Genomic DNA, 14,248 nt, shown 5'->3' with positions numbered 1-14,248 from the left:
TGACAGATGGCTTATTATCCTTTTTTTTTTTTTTTTCAAGTTCTATTGCCAAAAAAGAGCGGGTCTAATTCTGGGTCCAAATTTTCAACAAGGGATTTTCTTTCCCGCATCTCCCTCCAGAATGATCCTTCCACTCAGCCGCAAGGCTTTTGAAGGTCCTTACAGATGGTCTAATTTACTTTAAATCAATTTCAAGTAAAAGGTCTGGTGTTCAGTGGATGGCTTCGACTTACTTATATTCAATATTCATACTGGTTATTTTTGTAAAAATAATCCTGACTCTCTAGGGATGGTGTGTCAGGATTTTAACCTCAGTTCACACTACAGCATATTCTTTTTTCCCTGAGCCCTGCATGCACTATATCTTCTTTGAGGTAGCCATCATGTCCTGAAGAGGATGGACAGCTTAATGGAAGTTGTCCATCAGCCAAAAGACCAGGTGCTCCAAGGAAATGATTTGGTCTACTCAGGCTGTGAGCATGCATAATGATGTGAAGTGTCACACTGTCAAATGATCTTTCATTGCATATTTCACACATGGTTTTGCCCAAATCTAACGAACATCACAAAGTCCTAGGCTGAATTGCTTCCTCTGGAGAGTGAGAAAATGTATGTACCCAGAAAATAAAACCACCAATGATGACCTGATAATCATACTGTGCACAGAGAAGATACTTAAGCAAGTTCTTGGTGCTAAGAGAAGGGGAGTTCTTCCAGGGGAAGTTTGAAAGGAAATCTTAATCTTTCCACTGGGAAATAAGCCTGGAAGGAGTTCAGACAGGGTTATGCATGAATAAAATTAGCTGTCCCGAACCACAGCAGCTGGCAAACCTGGGCGCTTTCATCCCATGGAGTTCATCTGGTTTTCCCCCACCTTCAGCCCTTGCTTGTCTTGGATTGGATACTACATTTCTTTTCCTGACTTTACCATGAACTATCCCCCTTCCCAAGTAAAGTATTTCATTCCCCATGCCCTGTGCTATTCACAGAGTCATACCTCAAAGTCCACTTGGCTATGTAAGAGGATAGGGCTACAGGAACTGGGAGAAAGGAGAGAGAGGCTGACAATAGGAGGCTTGCTTGGAGGTATACCACAACCTACCTGCTAAGTTCTCTCTACTCCTAATTGGAAGTTTATGAAAATATACTAACATCGAGCTCCTTCATCCAAACTCACTTGATGTCTGACTGTTCGGGGCACTAACCCAAATGCTTGTTGCTTCTTCACAGTGCTCATTTGTGTTTGTTTTCAGGGTCTAGGGAGACACAAATGATTCAGCTGTTGTGATTGATCTGTGGGGATCTGGGGAAACATTTGCAGAGACAGGGTGTCCTCGGACTTTGAGAATTATAAAGGGTAGCCAAGGAAGTCAAGAAGGCTGTTTGTGGGGAAGAAACATGAATGATGTGGAAAGATAGGGCTAACCAACCTACCTCATGTTCTTGGAAGGTAAAGGCTTGCCAGCTTCCTGAATTTTTAAGGGCTACATGGTGATAGACTGGAGTTGGTCAAGACTAAGAGGAAATGCTCTTGAGATGCCTTTGCACAATCAAAGTGTATGGGCTTCCTGAGTCCTGAGTGCAGGACTGTGAGGTCTTGGGCAGACCTAACAGGCTATTGGATACAGTGCTGACACAACCAGTTCAGGTTCCATGTAACTGCTCTTTTCTGTGTGAGGACCTGGGGTGGGGCAAATGAAGGAAACATGGACTGGCTAACCCCACACACACATTGTGCATTGGTCAGCCCTATGGAACTTAGTTACTCTCAGACAAGACAGCTGCCTAGAAAACTTCAAGATGACTAGTTGTTCCCCAGTGTTGAGCCCTACCCCAATGCTGCAAAGGCTTTTTGTTTGGAAGTATGCTGTCAGGCAGGACAGGCACACTGTAAAACCTAGGGACTGAGTGATAATGCCACCCAACAGTGTTGCTGTGAGGTGATTATCACTAGAAATAGAGAAAACTGTAAGAACTCAGAAAAGAGGCTATGTGCTCCATTATTTCCTATCCCTGAGAAAGGAGGAGGGCGTGAAATGAGGCAGAAGATGATGATGCTCTGTGTTCAGACTCAGTAGAGCCTCAGATAACCCATAGTGAATCCCTGAACAAGTCAGAGGACATGGTAGGGAAGTAATGCCTCTGCCTCACTGGCTGACATGTGGGTTTTGAGTGACATTCTTCCTGGTGACCTTAACAAGCATCACTCATTCCAGATAGGGAAGCACAGACCAAGGTGTATATAGCTCTAAAGACCAACACAGTTAACCAACGAGTTATATTGGGGTTAAAGGAATATGAGTGATGTAGCATGAATCTTAAATGGTCTTAATATAAACAAACCCAGAGTCAGGTATTGGGGTGAATGCTGGAAATCAGAGAAGCAGAACAAGCCACAGCCACCTCACCATGCCAGTTCCTCAGCTGATCCTGTTTCTGCAGACTGGAAGCTTCTGAGTCCTCATCCAGAATGAATCTGCTGCTAAAAGCCTAAAAACTTAACCATCTCTAGTTTCTCATCCTCACGCCTTAAATACTTTTCTGCTTCCTGCCCTTACTTCCTGGGATTAAAGGTGTGAGTCACCATGCCTAGCTGTTTCCAGTGTGGCCTTGAACTCACAGAGATCCAGGCGGATCTCTGCCTCTGGAATGCTAGGGTTAAAGGCATGTGTGCCACGATTTTCTGGCCTCTATATCTAGTAGCTATTCTGTTCTCTGACTCCAGAGGAATTTATTAGGGTACACAATATTTGGGGGAACACAATATCACCACAGAGTGAGGAATTGCTTACAGGAGCATAGCTGACTCAAAGGTAGCTGAATCATCAACGTCCATAGGTGACCACTTACAAAACCTGGAAGGCTTGAGCACACTACACAGCCTGCAGACACCTCAACAGCTTTGGAAGTGTCCATTCCAGTTAGTTCAGTTGGCTGGAGCATTGTCCAAGCAGCCTGCCTGGTGTCTGCTTCTTCTAGGTGGTTCATGTGCTTTGAACATTTTCTAGGCAGCTGTCTTGTCTGAGAGTGACTCTTGGCAAATTTGTTTGTTTGTTTGTTTGATTTTACATCCCATCCAAAGTTTCCCCTTCCTCCCCTCTTCCCAGCTCTTCCCCCAACCATTCCTCCTCCACTGCTTCTTTATCAGCCAGTCATGGTATATCAAGTTGCAGTAAGACTAGGCTAGATGAGGCAATTTGGTAGGAGGAATGGGTCCCAAAAGCAGGCAACAGAATCAGAGACATCTCCCCACTCTCACGGTTAGGAGTCACTCTCACAAGAAGACTAAGTTACACAACTGTAACACACATGCAGAGTGCCTAGATCAATCCCAAAGTAGGCACCCTGGTTGTCAGTTCTGTCTCTGTGAGCCCTTATTAGGCCAGATAAGTTGTTTCTGTGAGTTTTCTTGTGGTGCCCTTGATACCACTGGGTCCTACAATAGTTCTTCCCACTCTTGCACAGGATTCCCCAACCTCTACCTAATGTTCGATTGTGGGTCTCCTCATCTGTTTCCATCAGTTGCTGGATAAAGCCTTTCTGATGACTGTAGCAGGAAACTTAAAGAGTCTTATTAATAAAACTCAAACCCGAGGCCAGTTATTGGGGTGAATGCTGGAAGATCGGAGAAGCAGAACAAGCCACAGCTATCTCACCTTGCTAGTTCCTCAGGTGATCCTGTTTCCTCAGGCTGGAAGCTTCTGAGTCCTCCTCCACATGAATCTCAGCTGAACTGTGCTGCTCCAAAGCTTAACTAACTACATGCTTTTTCTTCTTTAGTTCCTGGACCTCACGCCTTATATACCCTTTTCTTTCTGCTCCCACTCCCTGGGATTAAAGGCGTGGGTCACCATGCTTAGCTGTTTCTAAAGTGGCCTTGAACTCAGAGATCTGGCTAGCTCTGCCTCCCAAGTGCTAGGAGCTAGGATTAAAGGTGTGCACCACCACCGCCCAACTTCTGTTATGGTTTACTTACTCTTCCCATTTTCTAGCCACCATTTCTGGCTCTGTTCTAGTGGCTGTCTGTTCTCTGACCCCAGATATGTTTATTTCGGGGAACACACAATATTTCAGGAAACACAATACCCACTACAGATAACAGTTGGACTAGGCACCAGTCTATGAGTATAGCAGAATATCACTAGGAGCCATTTCATTGACTCTATTCATGTTTAGTTCTATCCTAGGCCTCGGGTACCCCGCTCTGGGTCCTGGTCCTCAGAGGGGAGCTCCCTCTCAGGGTCTCTAGTTGTGCCAGTCATTAGTTGAGCACTCCCACAATTTCTGTGCCAGTTTTACCCCAGCACATCTTGAAGGCAGGACAAATTGTAGGTCCAAGGGTCTGTGGCTCACTGGAAGTTTTACCTGGTTATAGATGGCCAGTTCAGGCTCCAAAGCCCCCATTGCTTGAAGTCTTAGCTAGGGTCATCCTCATAGATTCCTGGGAGTTTTCATTGCTCTAGGTTTCTAGCTCATCCCAGAGATGCCCCCAGATTCCAGTTGTCTGTCTCAGTACTCTCTCCCTCAATCCTCCCCAGCACCTAATCTCTCCCATTCCCATCCCCATTTCCCCCTTTCAGGCCCCTCCCCCATTCCACTGTCAATCTTGATTTTATTTCCCCTTCACAGTGAATTTCATGTACCCCCTTAAGCCTTCCTTGTTACTTAGCTTCTCTGGGTCTATGGGTTGCAGCATGGTTCTCCTTTACTTTATGGCTAATAGTCACTTATGAGTGAGTACATACCATATTTGTTTTTCTGGGTCTGGATTACTTCACTGAGGATCTTTTCTAGTTCCATCCATTTGCCAGCAAATCTCCTGATGTCATTTTTTTTTAACCGCTGAATAATATTCTATTATGTAAATGTACCACATTTTCTTTATCCATTCTTTGGTTGAGGGATATCTAGGTTGTTTCCAGTTTCTGGATATTATAAATAAAGCTGCTATGAACATAGTTTAGTTGTGCAAGTGTCCTTGAGTATGGTGGAGTATTCTTTGGGTATATGCCCAAGATTGGTATAGCTGGATCTTAAGGTAGATTGATTCTGAATTTTCTGAGAAACCACCATATTGATTTTCAAAGTGGCTGTACATGTTTACACTCCCACCAGCGATGGAGGAGTGTTGCTGTGCTCAACATCCTCTCCAGCATGAACTGTCACTTGGGTTTTTGTGACACTTAGGCATTCTGACAGGTGTGAGATGGAATTTCAGAGCTGTTTTGATTTGCATTTCTCTGATGGATAAAAATGTTGAACATTTAAGTGTTTCTCAGCCCTTTGAGTTTCTTCTGTTGAGAATTTTCTGTTTAGATCTATACTCTGTAGCCGGAAGGTTTCTTCAAGTCCTACCGGGCCCCAAAGTCCCACAGCCACTTACAAAATAATCACTCAGAGACTTAATATTATTTACAAACTGTATGGCCTATGGTACACTTTTTGCTAGCTAGCTCTTTTATCTTAAATTAACCATTTCTATTAGTCTGTTTTTGCCACATGACCGTGGTGTTTCCAGTCTGCTGGCCTCTTATTTCTCCTTTGGTGGCTGCTGGCGTCTCCCCCTCTTCTCCTTTCTTCTCTGCTTATCTGCTTGGATTTCCAGCCTGCCTCTAAACTGCCTTGCCATAGGCCAATCCAAGGAGAGAGACAAGAAAGAGAAAGGTGGAGTGGAGGAGATGCCAGACTGTCATCCTAGGAGCAACATGTACTGGGATGCAGGTAAAGCCACAGAACATATGGAGTTACATAGATTAATAGTTATGGGTTGTGTTAAACTAAAAGAGCTAGGTAACAATAGGCCTGCCATAGGCCATCCAGTTCATAATTAGCATAAGCCTCTGAGTGATTATTTTATAAGCTGTTGCAGGACTGTGAGGCTAGGTGGGACCTAAGAAAACTTCTGGCTACAGTATCCCATTTGTTAATTGGATTATTTAGTTTGTTAATATCTAGTTTCTTAGGTTCTTTACATATTTTTGATATTAGCTCTCTGTCAGATGTAAAGTTGGTGAAAATCTTTTCGAACACTATGAGCTGCCTTTTTGTACTATTGATAGTGTCCTTTGCTTTACAGAGGCTTTTTCAGTTTCTTGAGGTCCCATTTATTAATTATTGATCTCAGTGCCTGCATAATTGGTATTCTGTTCATGAGGTTTTCTCCTGTGCCAATGTGTTAAAGGCCATTCCCACTTTCTCTTCTATCAGTTTCAGTGCATCTGGTTTTATTTTGAGTTCTTTTATCCACTTGGACTTGAATTTTGTGCAGAGTGATAAATATGAAGCTATTTGCACTTCTCTATAAGCAGACATCCAGTTAGACCAGCACCATTTGTTGAAGATGTTTTCTTTTTCCATTGTGTAATTTTGGCTTCTTTGTTGAAAAATCAGGTGTCCATGGGTGTGTTGATTTACATCTGGATCTTCAATTTGATTCCAATAATCATCCTGTCAGTTTTTATGCCAATACATGGGATTTTTATTAGTATTACTCTATAGTACAGATTGAAATCAGGGATGGTGATACCTCCAGAAGTTATTTTACTGTACAGGATTGTTTTAGCTATCCTGGTTTTTTTGTTTTTCCATATGAAGTTGAGTATTATTCTTTCAAGGTCTGTAAAGAATTGTGATGGAATTTTAATGGAGTTTACATTGAATCTATAGGTTGCTTTTGGTAAGATTGCCATTTTTATGATGTTAATTTTGTCAATCCAAGAGCATGGGATTGATCTCTAGCTGAAACTTCAAGTATTATATTGAATCAATATGGAGTGAGAGGACAACTTTGTCTTGTTCCTGATTTTAGTGGAACTGCTTTGAGTTTCTCTCAATTTAATTTGATGTTGACTATTGACTTGCTATATATTGACTTTATTATGTTTAGATATGTTCCTTGTATCCATGATCTTTCCAAGACTTTTATGATGAAGGGGTGCTGGATTTTGTCAAAATCTTTTTCAGCATCTAGTGAGATGATCATGTCTTTTATTTTCTTTTAGTTTGTTTATATGGTGGATTACATTAACAGATTTTTATATGTTGACTCATCCCTGTATCTCTGGGATGAAATCCACTTAATCATTGTAGATGATGATTTTGGTGTTCTTAGATTCAGTTTGAATGATGATTTGAAAGAAAATGGCACCCAAAGGGAGTGGCACTATTGGGAGGTGTGGCTTTGTTAAAGTAGGTATGGCCTTGTAGGAGGAAGTACACCACTCTAGGGGTGGGCTTTGAGTTTTCCTATGTCTCTGAGATACTGCTGAGTATCTTAGTTGACTTCCTGTTGCCTGCAAGATGTATTACTCTCAGCTGCTACTCCAGCACTATGTTTGCCTGAATGCTGCCATGCTCACTGTCATGATGATAATGGACTGATCCTCTGAAACTGTAAGAAAGCTACCCTAATTAAGTGTTTTCTTATAAGAGTTGTCATGGTCATGGTGTTTTTCCATACCAACAGAAACCAGAACTAAGACAGTTTGCAAATATTTTATTGAATATTTTTGCATCTATGTTCATGAGGGAAGTTGAACTGTAATTCTCTTTCTTTGTAGAGTCTTTGTGTTTGGGTATCAGGGTAACTGTCATTGGATAAATAAATTGGGCAATGTTCTTTTTGTTTCTGTTTTGTGGGATAATTTGTAAGTATTGGTATTAGCTCGTCTTTGAAGGTCTGGTTGAATTCTGCAATAAAACCATCTGGCCCTGGGCTTTTTTTTATTTTTATTTTTTATTTTTTATTTTTGGCAGGGGGGTTGGGAGTCTTTTAGTGATTGCTTCTATTTTCTTGTCAGTTATAGGTCTATTGAAATTGTTTATCTGATCTTGATTTAACTTTGGTAAGTAGTATCTGTCAAGAAAATTGTCCATTTCTTTTTGATTTTTCAATTTTGTGGAGTACAGGTTTTTGATGTATAATCTACTGATTCTTTGGATTTCCTAAGTGTTTGTTGTTACATCCCCCTTTTCATTTCTCATTTTGTTAATTTGGATATTCTCTCTCTATCTATCAGTTAGTTTGGATAAGGATTTGTCTATCTTGTTGATTTTCTTGAAAAACCAACTCTTTGTTTTGTTGATTCTTTGTATTGTTCTCTTTCTTTCCATTTTATTTATTTCAACCCTGGGTTCAATTATTTCCTGCTGTATACTCCTCTTGGGTGTGTCTGTTTCTTTTTGTTGTAGGGCTTTCAAGTATGCTATTAAGTCTCTGATATGAGAATTGTCTAATTTCTTCATGCAGGAGGCACTTGAACTTTCCTCTTAGCACCACTTCCATTGTGTTCCATAAATTTGAGTGTTTTGTGCATTCATTTTCATTGAATTCTTTGTTCCTTTCTTCCTTGATCCAGTGGTTATTCAGTAAAGAGTTGTACAGTTTCCATGAGTTTGTGGGCTTTCTATTGTTTCTATTGCTGAAATCCAACTTTAATCCATGATGCCCTTATAGGATACAGGGAATTATTTTAATTTTCTCATGTCAATTGAGACTTGCTTTGTGGTTAATTTTGGAGAAAGTTCCATGAGGTGCTGAGAAGAGATATATTCTTTTTTGTTTGGTTGAAATGTTCTGTAGATATTTGTTAGGTCCATTTGAATCATAATGTCTGTTAGTTCTGGTGTTTCTCTGTTTAGTTTCTGTCTGTCAGACCTGTCCATTGGTGACAATGGGGTGTTGAAATCTCCTATAATTAACGTGTGGAGTCTGATGTGTGATTTAAGCTTTAGTAATGTTTCTTTTACAAATATGAGTGCTTTTGCATTTGTGGCATAGAGGTTCAAAATTGAGATATCATCCTGGTGGATTTTTCCTTTAATCTGTATGAAATATCCTTTCCCATTTCTGCCTTAGTTAGGGTTTCTATTGCTATGAAGAGATACTCTGACCATAGCAACTCTTATAAAGGAAAACATTTAACTGAGGTGGAAGCTTACAGTTTCAGAGGTTTAGTCAACTATAATGGTGAGGAGCATGGTGGCATGCAGGTAGACATGTGCTGGAGAAGAAGTTGCTACATGTTGATATACAGGCAACAGGAAGTAGATTGAGTGTCACAGTGAGTGAAACTTGAGCAAAAGAGACCTCAAAACCTGCCCCCACAGTGACACATTTCCTCCAACAAGGTCACACCTACTTCAACAAGGCCACACTTCCTAATAGTGCTACTACTCCCTTTGGGAGTCATTCTCTCTGAAACCACCACAATCTCTCTTGATTAATTTTGGTTTGAAGTCTATTTTGTTAGGTATTATGATACCAGCTTGATTGTTAGGTCCCTTTGATTGGAAAATTTTTTTTCCAACCCTTTACTTTGAGGTAATATCTCTTTGATGTTTAGGTGTGCTTCTTGTTTGCAGCAGAAGGGTGGGTCCTACTTTCATATCTATTCTCTTAGCCTTTGTCTTTTTATTGGTAAATTGAGTCCATTAATATTGACATATATTAATTACCACTGATTGTTAATTCCTGTTATTAAGTTGTTGTTGTTGGCGGTAGCATGTGTGTGTGTGTGTGTGTGTGTGTGTGTGTGTGTGTGTGTGTGTATGTATGTGTGTGTGTGTGTGTGTGCGCGTGCGCATGCGCGCATGTGTTTCCCTTCTTTGAGTTTTGCTGGTGTGAGATTATTTATTGCTTATATTTTCATGGGTATAGTTTACTTCCTTGGGTTGGAATTTTCCTTCCAGTATCTTCTATAGGGCTGGATTTGTGGATAGATATTGTTTAAATATAACATTGTCATGAAATGTCTTGTTTTCTCCATCTATGTTGATTGAAGTTTTGTTGGGTATATTGTCTGGGCTGGTATCTATGATCTCTTAGAGTCTGCAAGACATCTGACTAGGCCCTCTGGCTTGTAGAATCTCCATTGAGAAGTCAGGTGTAATTCTTATAGGTCTGGCTTTATAATGCTCCTTGGCCTTTTCCCCTTGTAGCTTTTTAATATTCTTTTTTTGTTCTGTATGTTTAGTGTTTTAATTATTATATGATGTGGCAACTCTATTTTCTGATCCGATCTCTTTGGTGTTCTGTAACTTTCTTGTACCTTTATAGTCATGTCATTCTTTAGGTTAAGGAAATTTTCTTCTATGGTTTTGTTAAACATAATTTCTCTGGTTTTGAGCTGAGATTCTTCTCCTACTTCTATCTCTATTATTCTTATGTTTGGTGATTTCATGATGTTCCAGATTTCCTGGATATTTTGTGTTAGGAGTTTTCTTATATTTAACATTTTTTTTTTTTTTTTACCAATGAATCTGATTGTTCTGCTGTATCTTCAGTGCCTGAGATTATCTTTTCCATCTCTTGTATTCTGTTGAGTGTTTTGGTCCTTGGTTTCTGTTTCCTCTTTGGCTTTCTAGTCTTCGTGGCCTGAATTTCTGGCAAATGGTGTAACCTGTGGTCTAGATGTCAGTCTCTGTCCAAGTTGGGAGTTGGCCTTCTGGTGGTTAGCTTGGCCTTTGGTGCATGGGGAGGGGGAGGAGGGGGTGCTCTGTTCTGACTGGCATGGCGTGCACCTGTTCTCCTGACTATTGTGGCCTGCATTTGAGCATCTAATGTCTGTTCTGGCTGGTAAGGTTTGTGCATGAGTGGTGGGGAGTCCAGCTGACTTCCATATGCTCAAAACAACCTAAAAGGAGATCCCAAAAATACAGTGCCAAGTGCAAATTCCTTTGTCAGGTACCACAGTTTGCTGGATTTCTTGAAACCAAGTTTTGCATAGACCTTGTATCCTTAGGAGACTCTGAGACAAGACTCACATAGGACAAACAAAAGTTATCAGTTAAACAGAAGATGGATTAGGGCTAGGTGCTACTGTCTGGAGCCAGGCCAGTGGTAGCTCATCAGGAATGTAGACACAAGCTCTCACATAGCTTTACACAGCTAGTAAACAATTGGCTGAACCTTGAGTGGTCAGAGTACCTACAGAAAGAGAGCTACTGCAAGGACTAAGTCTTGATGTAAACAGCCTGGCCTTGATTTATCAATAAGCACCTGGGAATTAGTCTTTGTGTATATCTGCAGGGGCAGCTAGTTTATATTGAACTTGTTCTAAGGTTTTTGTAAAATATGTGCTGTGCTATTTCTGCCCCCTTCTCATACTCATCTCATGGCACCATGGTACAGCAGTGTGGTTGGCTGTCCAGGTCTGCAGGTCCCATAACTTTGATACAACTAACCAGAGTTCAAAATGTTTGAGAAAAATATTTTTACTTTTTAAATAAACTTTATTTATTCAAAGCAGTTAGTCACACTTACTGATCCCTGGAAGACTGGCATGAAGCCTACATGATGGTCTTCAGAGGCATGGCCTGCTTCCCTCCCTTCTGCCTTCCTGTAGTTTCTAGCAGGTCCCATATTTCTTGCATCTGGCTCAGCTCTTGAGTTCCCTTTATTCTCATTTGCACTCCCGTTCCCACCACTCTCTACTTGTGATCTTTTCACATCTTTAAGGCTGATGTATTCTCCATAACTTGCAATGCTGTGTTTTACTTAAACTTTATTTAATGAGATGATGTTATTTTAATAATGAAATTGAAATGAAAAACTCAAAACAACATTTTATCATGTATATTTTCAAACATACATCAATGTTTAAAATGTTTCTGTTTCTGCTGATAACATTTACAATATTTATGTTATAACAATCCACACATCAAATGTATCTATTCACCCATCCACTCACTTAGCATCCATCCATTCATCCATAAATCTACAATCCATTCATCATCATCTACTCATCTATTCTCCATGCATCCATTTATCATCTGTATATTATCATCTGATCATTGATCTATCTTTCATCCATCATCCATTTTATTTTTATACATGTAAAGATAAATTCCATGCATACAATTAACAACAGTTCAGTGTAGTTTACTATTTATTTTATTGTCTTGGAAGAAAATCTACCCAAACTGAAGTACACAAGCATTAAGCATATCTGTGTTGAGTTCTTGCAAACACACAGTCCTGTGTCATCCCCCTCCCCCAGTCCCTGTCAAATCATTAGCTTCCAGGAAGCTCAACATATCTCTTTCTAAACAGCTTCTGGCCTCACCTCTCTAAATGTAACTACAGTTCTAATTTTTCCACATAAAGTTTATTCCCTGTTCCAGAATTTCAAATATAATAAAAGACAAAATCAGAACAGTGTGAACAAGAGTTTTGACAGTTGCTGAATCTAGAATAGTTAGAACTGGAGATAGTACATGTGCCCATCAACAGGAGACAAATAGTTATACATTCTTTAAAGAAATACTATTCAACAATAAAAGGATGGAGCGCTGTTGGAAGCAGCAGCATGGCTGATTCTCAGGAGACCTTTCTAAGATACACCTTGCACCAAGGACTACTTACTGTCATGACCATTTTTAATCATTCTCCCTTTAATTCTCCTTAGGTCAGTCTCCAGAATGTTTCTTATAACAAACTACATAGAGTACTCACTCCCCTAGGCACACTTAAAGAAATGATTGTTGCTGTGTAGTGCCAGAGAGATCTTAATTCAGATTACACTAGGTTCTTGAGACATACCAAACATTAACACCAACAAAGACTCTCACTCAGCCACATCTATCTGCTGACTCTGAGATTCTAGGCTTTCAAGTCTCTGGAAGTCTGCCCTCTGCCAGGGCTGAGTTCATATTCATTTGTTTCTTCTTAAGATAAACCATCAGACCTTTAACAGGAGCTGGAAGTTGACATATCTTTATCTTGTTATCATATTTTACAGAAAAAAGAACGTGAACTCAAACTAAATAAGTCAACAAATGCTTTTACAACTGGGAAGTTGACTCATCCTCCAAACATCCCAAAGGAACAGCTGCCAGCAGGGACTGGGAATGCATCTTCAGCCTCAGTGAAACCTTCTGAAGAGAAGACTTCTGAGAGTAAAAAGACATATAACAGCATCAGCAAGATTGACAAAATGTCCCGGATTGTGTTCCCTATCTTGTTTGGCACTTTCAACTTAGTTTACTGGGCAACATATTTGAATAGAGAGCCCGTAATAAAAGGGGCCACCTCTCCAAAGTAAGCTAGGGAAAACCCAAGCTTCCAGGAAAATACACTCCCAGAGAAATGGAACCAAGGAGAGCCCAAGCTCACAGAGACTGGCTGGGCACGGTCTTTCAGGAAATTTTGCATGTTTAATAATATGTACAAATAATATTGCCTTGATGTTTCTACGTGTAACTTCAGATGTTTCAAAGATGTCCCCTTAACAAATAAAGCAAACAACCTTCTAGAAAAATGGCAGGCAATGACTGACACTAAGATGCTCAGTACCCTAACATCAATAGTTTACAAACAAGATAAGTATATTTTTAACTGTTCCAAGTCTATGATGTTTTTCTACTTCGAATGCCATTTCATACCGTTTTTCCCAGCTGACAAAACATTTTCAGGAATCCCAGTCATGACAACTTAACAGCTGCAGAGATGATGGGGTGCACACTGTCCATGAAGAGCAAACTGTGGACATTTAAGTCCAGTACTAATTGCCTTTAACACTTCCTCTTCTGAAATTAGTAAAACACTGCATGAACTGACATTAAGAAATAGAATAAGCAAACATTTATGCAGACAAATTTAATGAGAAGCACATAGTGTGTTAGATTAGCAGATCAAATATTTCCCCCAGGAGAATAAATGAACTTATTCCAAGTTAACCTTGATTTTGTGGAAAATAAATTTATTTCTACAACCTTAATAATGACTAAGAAAGAAAAGAAACTTAAAACCTTAAAGCCACAAGGTCATGGTCGTTCTTGGCCTCAGCAGTTTGTGTCCACTGTCTCTGGAACGCCGGCTCCCCCTGTTGCCGCTTCAGTGCTGAGAAATGTAATTGAGTTATTTTCTGTTCTAATTCCTTGTACATATTTCATGATTGGATTATTGCTCTGTTAGCTTTTGTATATGAATCTTAAATGTTCATTAAAAAATTTTAAAAACATTAACTGATTATAGGAGCATATGTCATTTATAATATAAACTCAACGTGTTAACTTCCTGAAAATAACGTAAAATCTCACATTAACTTGCTTGCAGAAAACAAAAAAAGAATTAAAGTTTAGTGGGTGATTCTGCACTTTTCCAACCTAATTATGCAGGGGAAGGCTTAGTGAGGACATGGCAAGCGTAGACAGGTACAGCCAGTACCTCTTCCTACCACGGATCTCAGTGTGCTTCCCTCAGCACATTTCTAGTGTTTTCTACAGGCCTGGTGACTACTGGTCCTGT

General features: G+C 40.1%; 1 protein-coding gene across 9 annotated transcripts in view; it reads left to right on the top strand.

Annotated features, from left to right (window-relative positions):
- The window catches only part of Gabra5 (gamma-aminobutyric acid type A receptor subunit alpha5), a 105,824-nt gene extending 91,859 nt beyond the window's left edge, over positions 1-13,965 (top strand). For all 9 annotated transcript variants that reach the window (XM_036207139.1, XM_036207115.1, XM_036207122.1 and 6 more), the window contains one exon: positions 12,741-13,965. In XM_036207139.1, the coding sequence (XP_036063032.1) occupies positions 12,741-13,043 (303 nt within the window). In that variant the 3' untranslated portion in view covers positions 13,044-13,965. The remainder of the gene's footprint in view (positions 1-12,740) is intronic.
- Positions 13,966-14,248: the final 283 nt, after the last annotated feature.

The sequence above is a fragment of the Onychomys torridus genome, chromosome 1 (assembly GCF_903995425.1).
Source record: "Onychomys torridus chromosome 1, mOncTor1.1, whole genome shotgun sequence".
NCBI lineage: Eukaryota > Metazoa > Chordata > Mammalia > Rodentia > Cricetidae > Onychomys > Onychomys torridus.
This window is presented reverse-complemented; position numbering and strand designations above follow the sequence as displayed.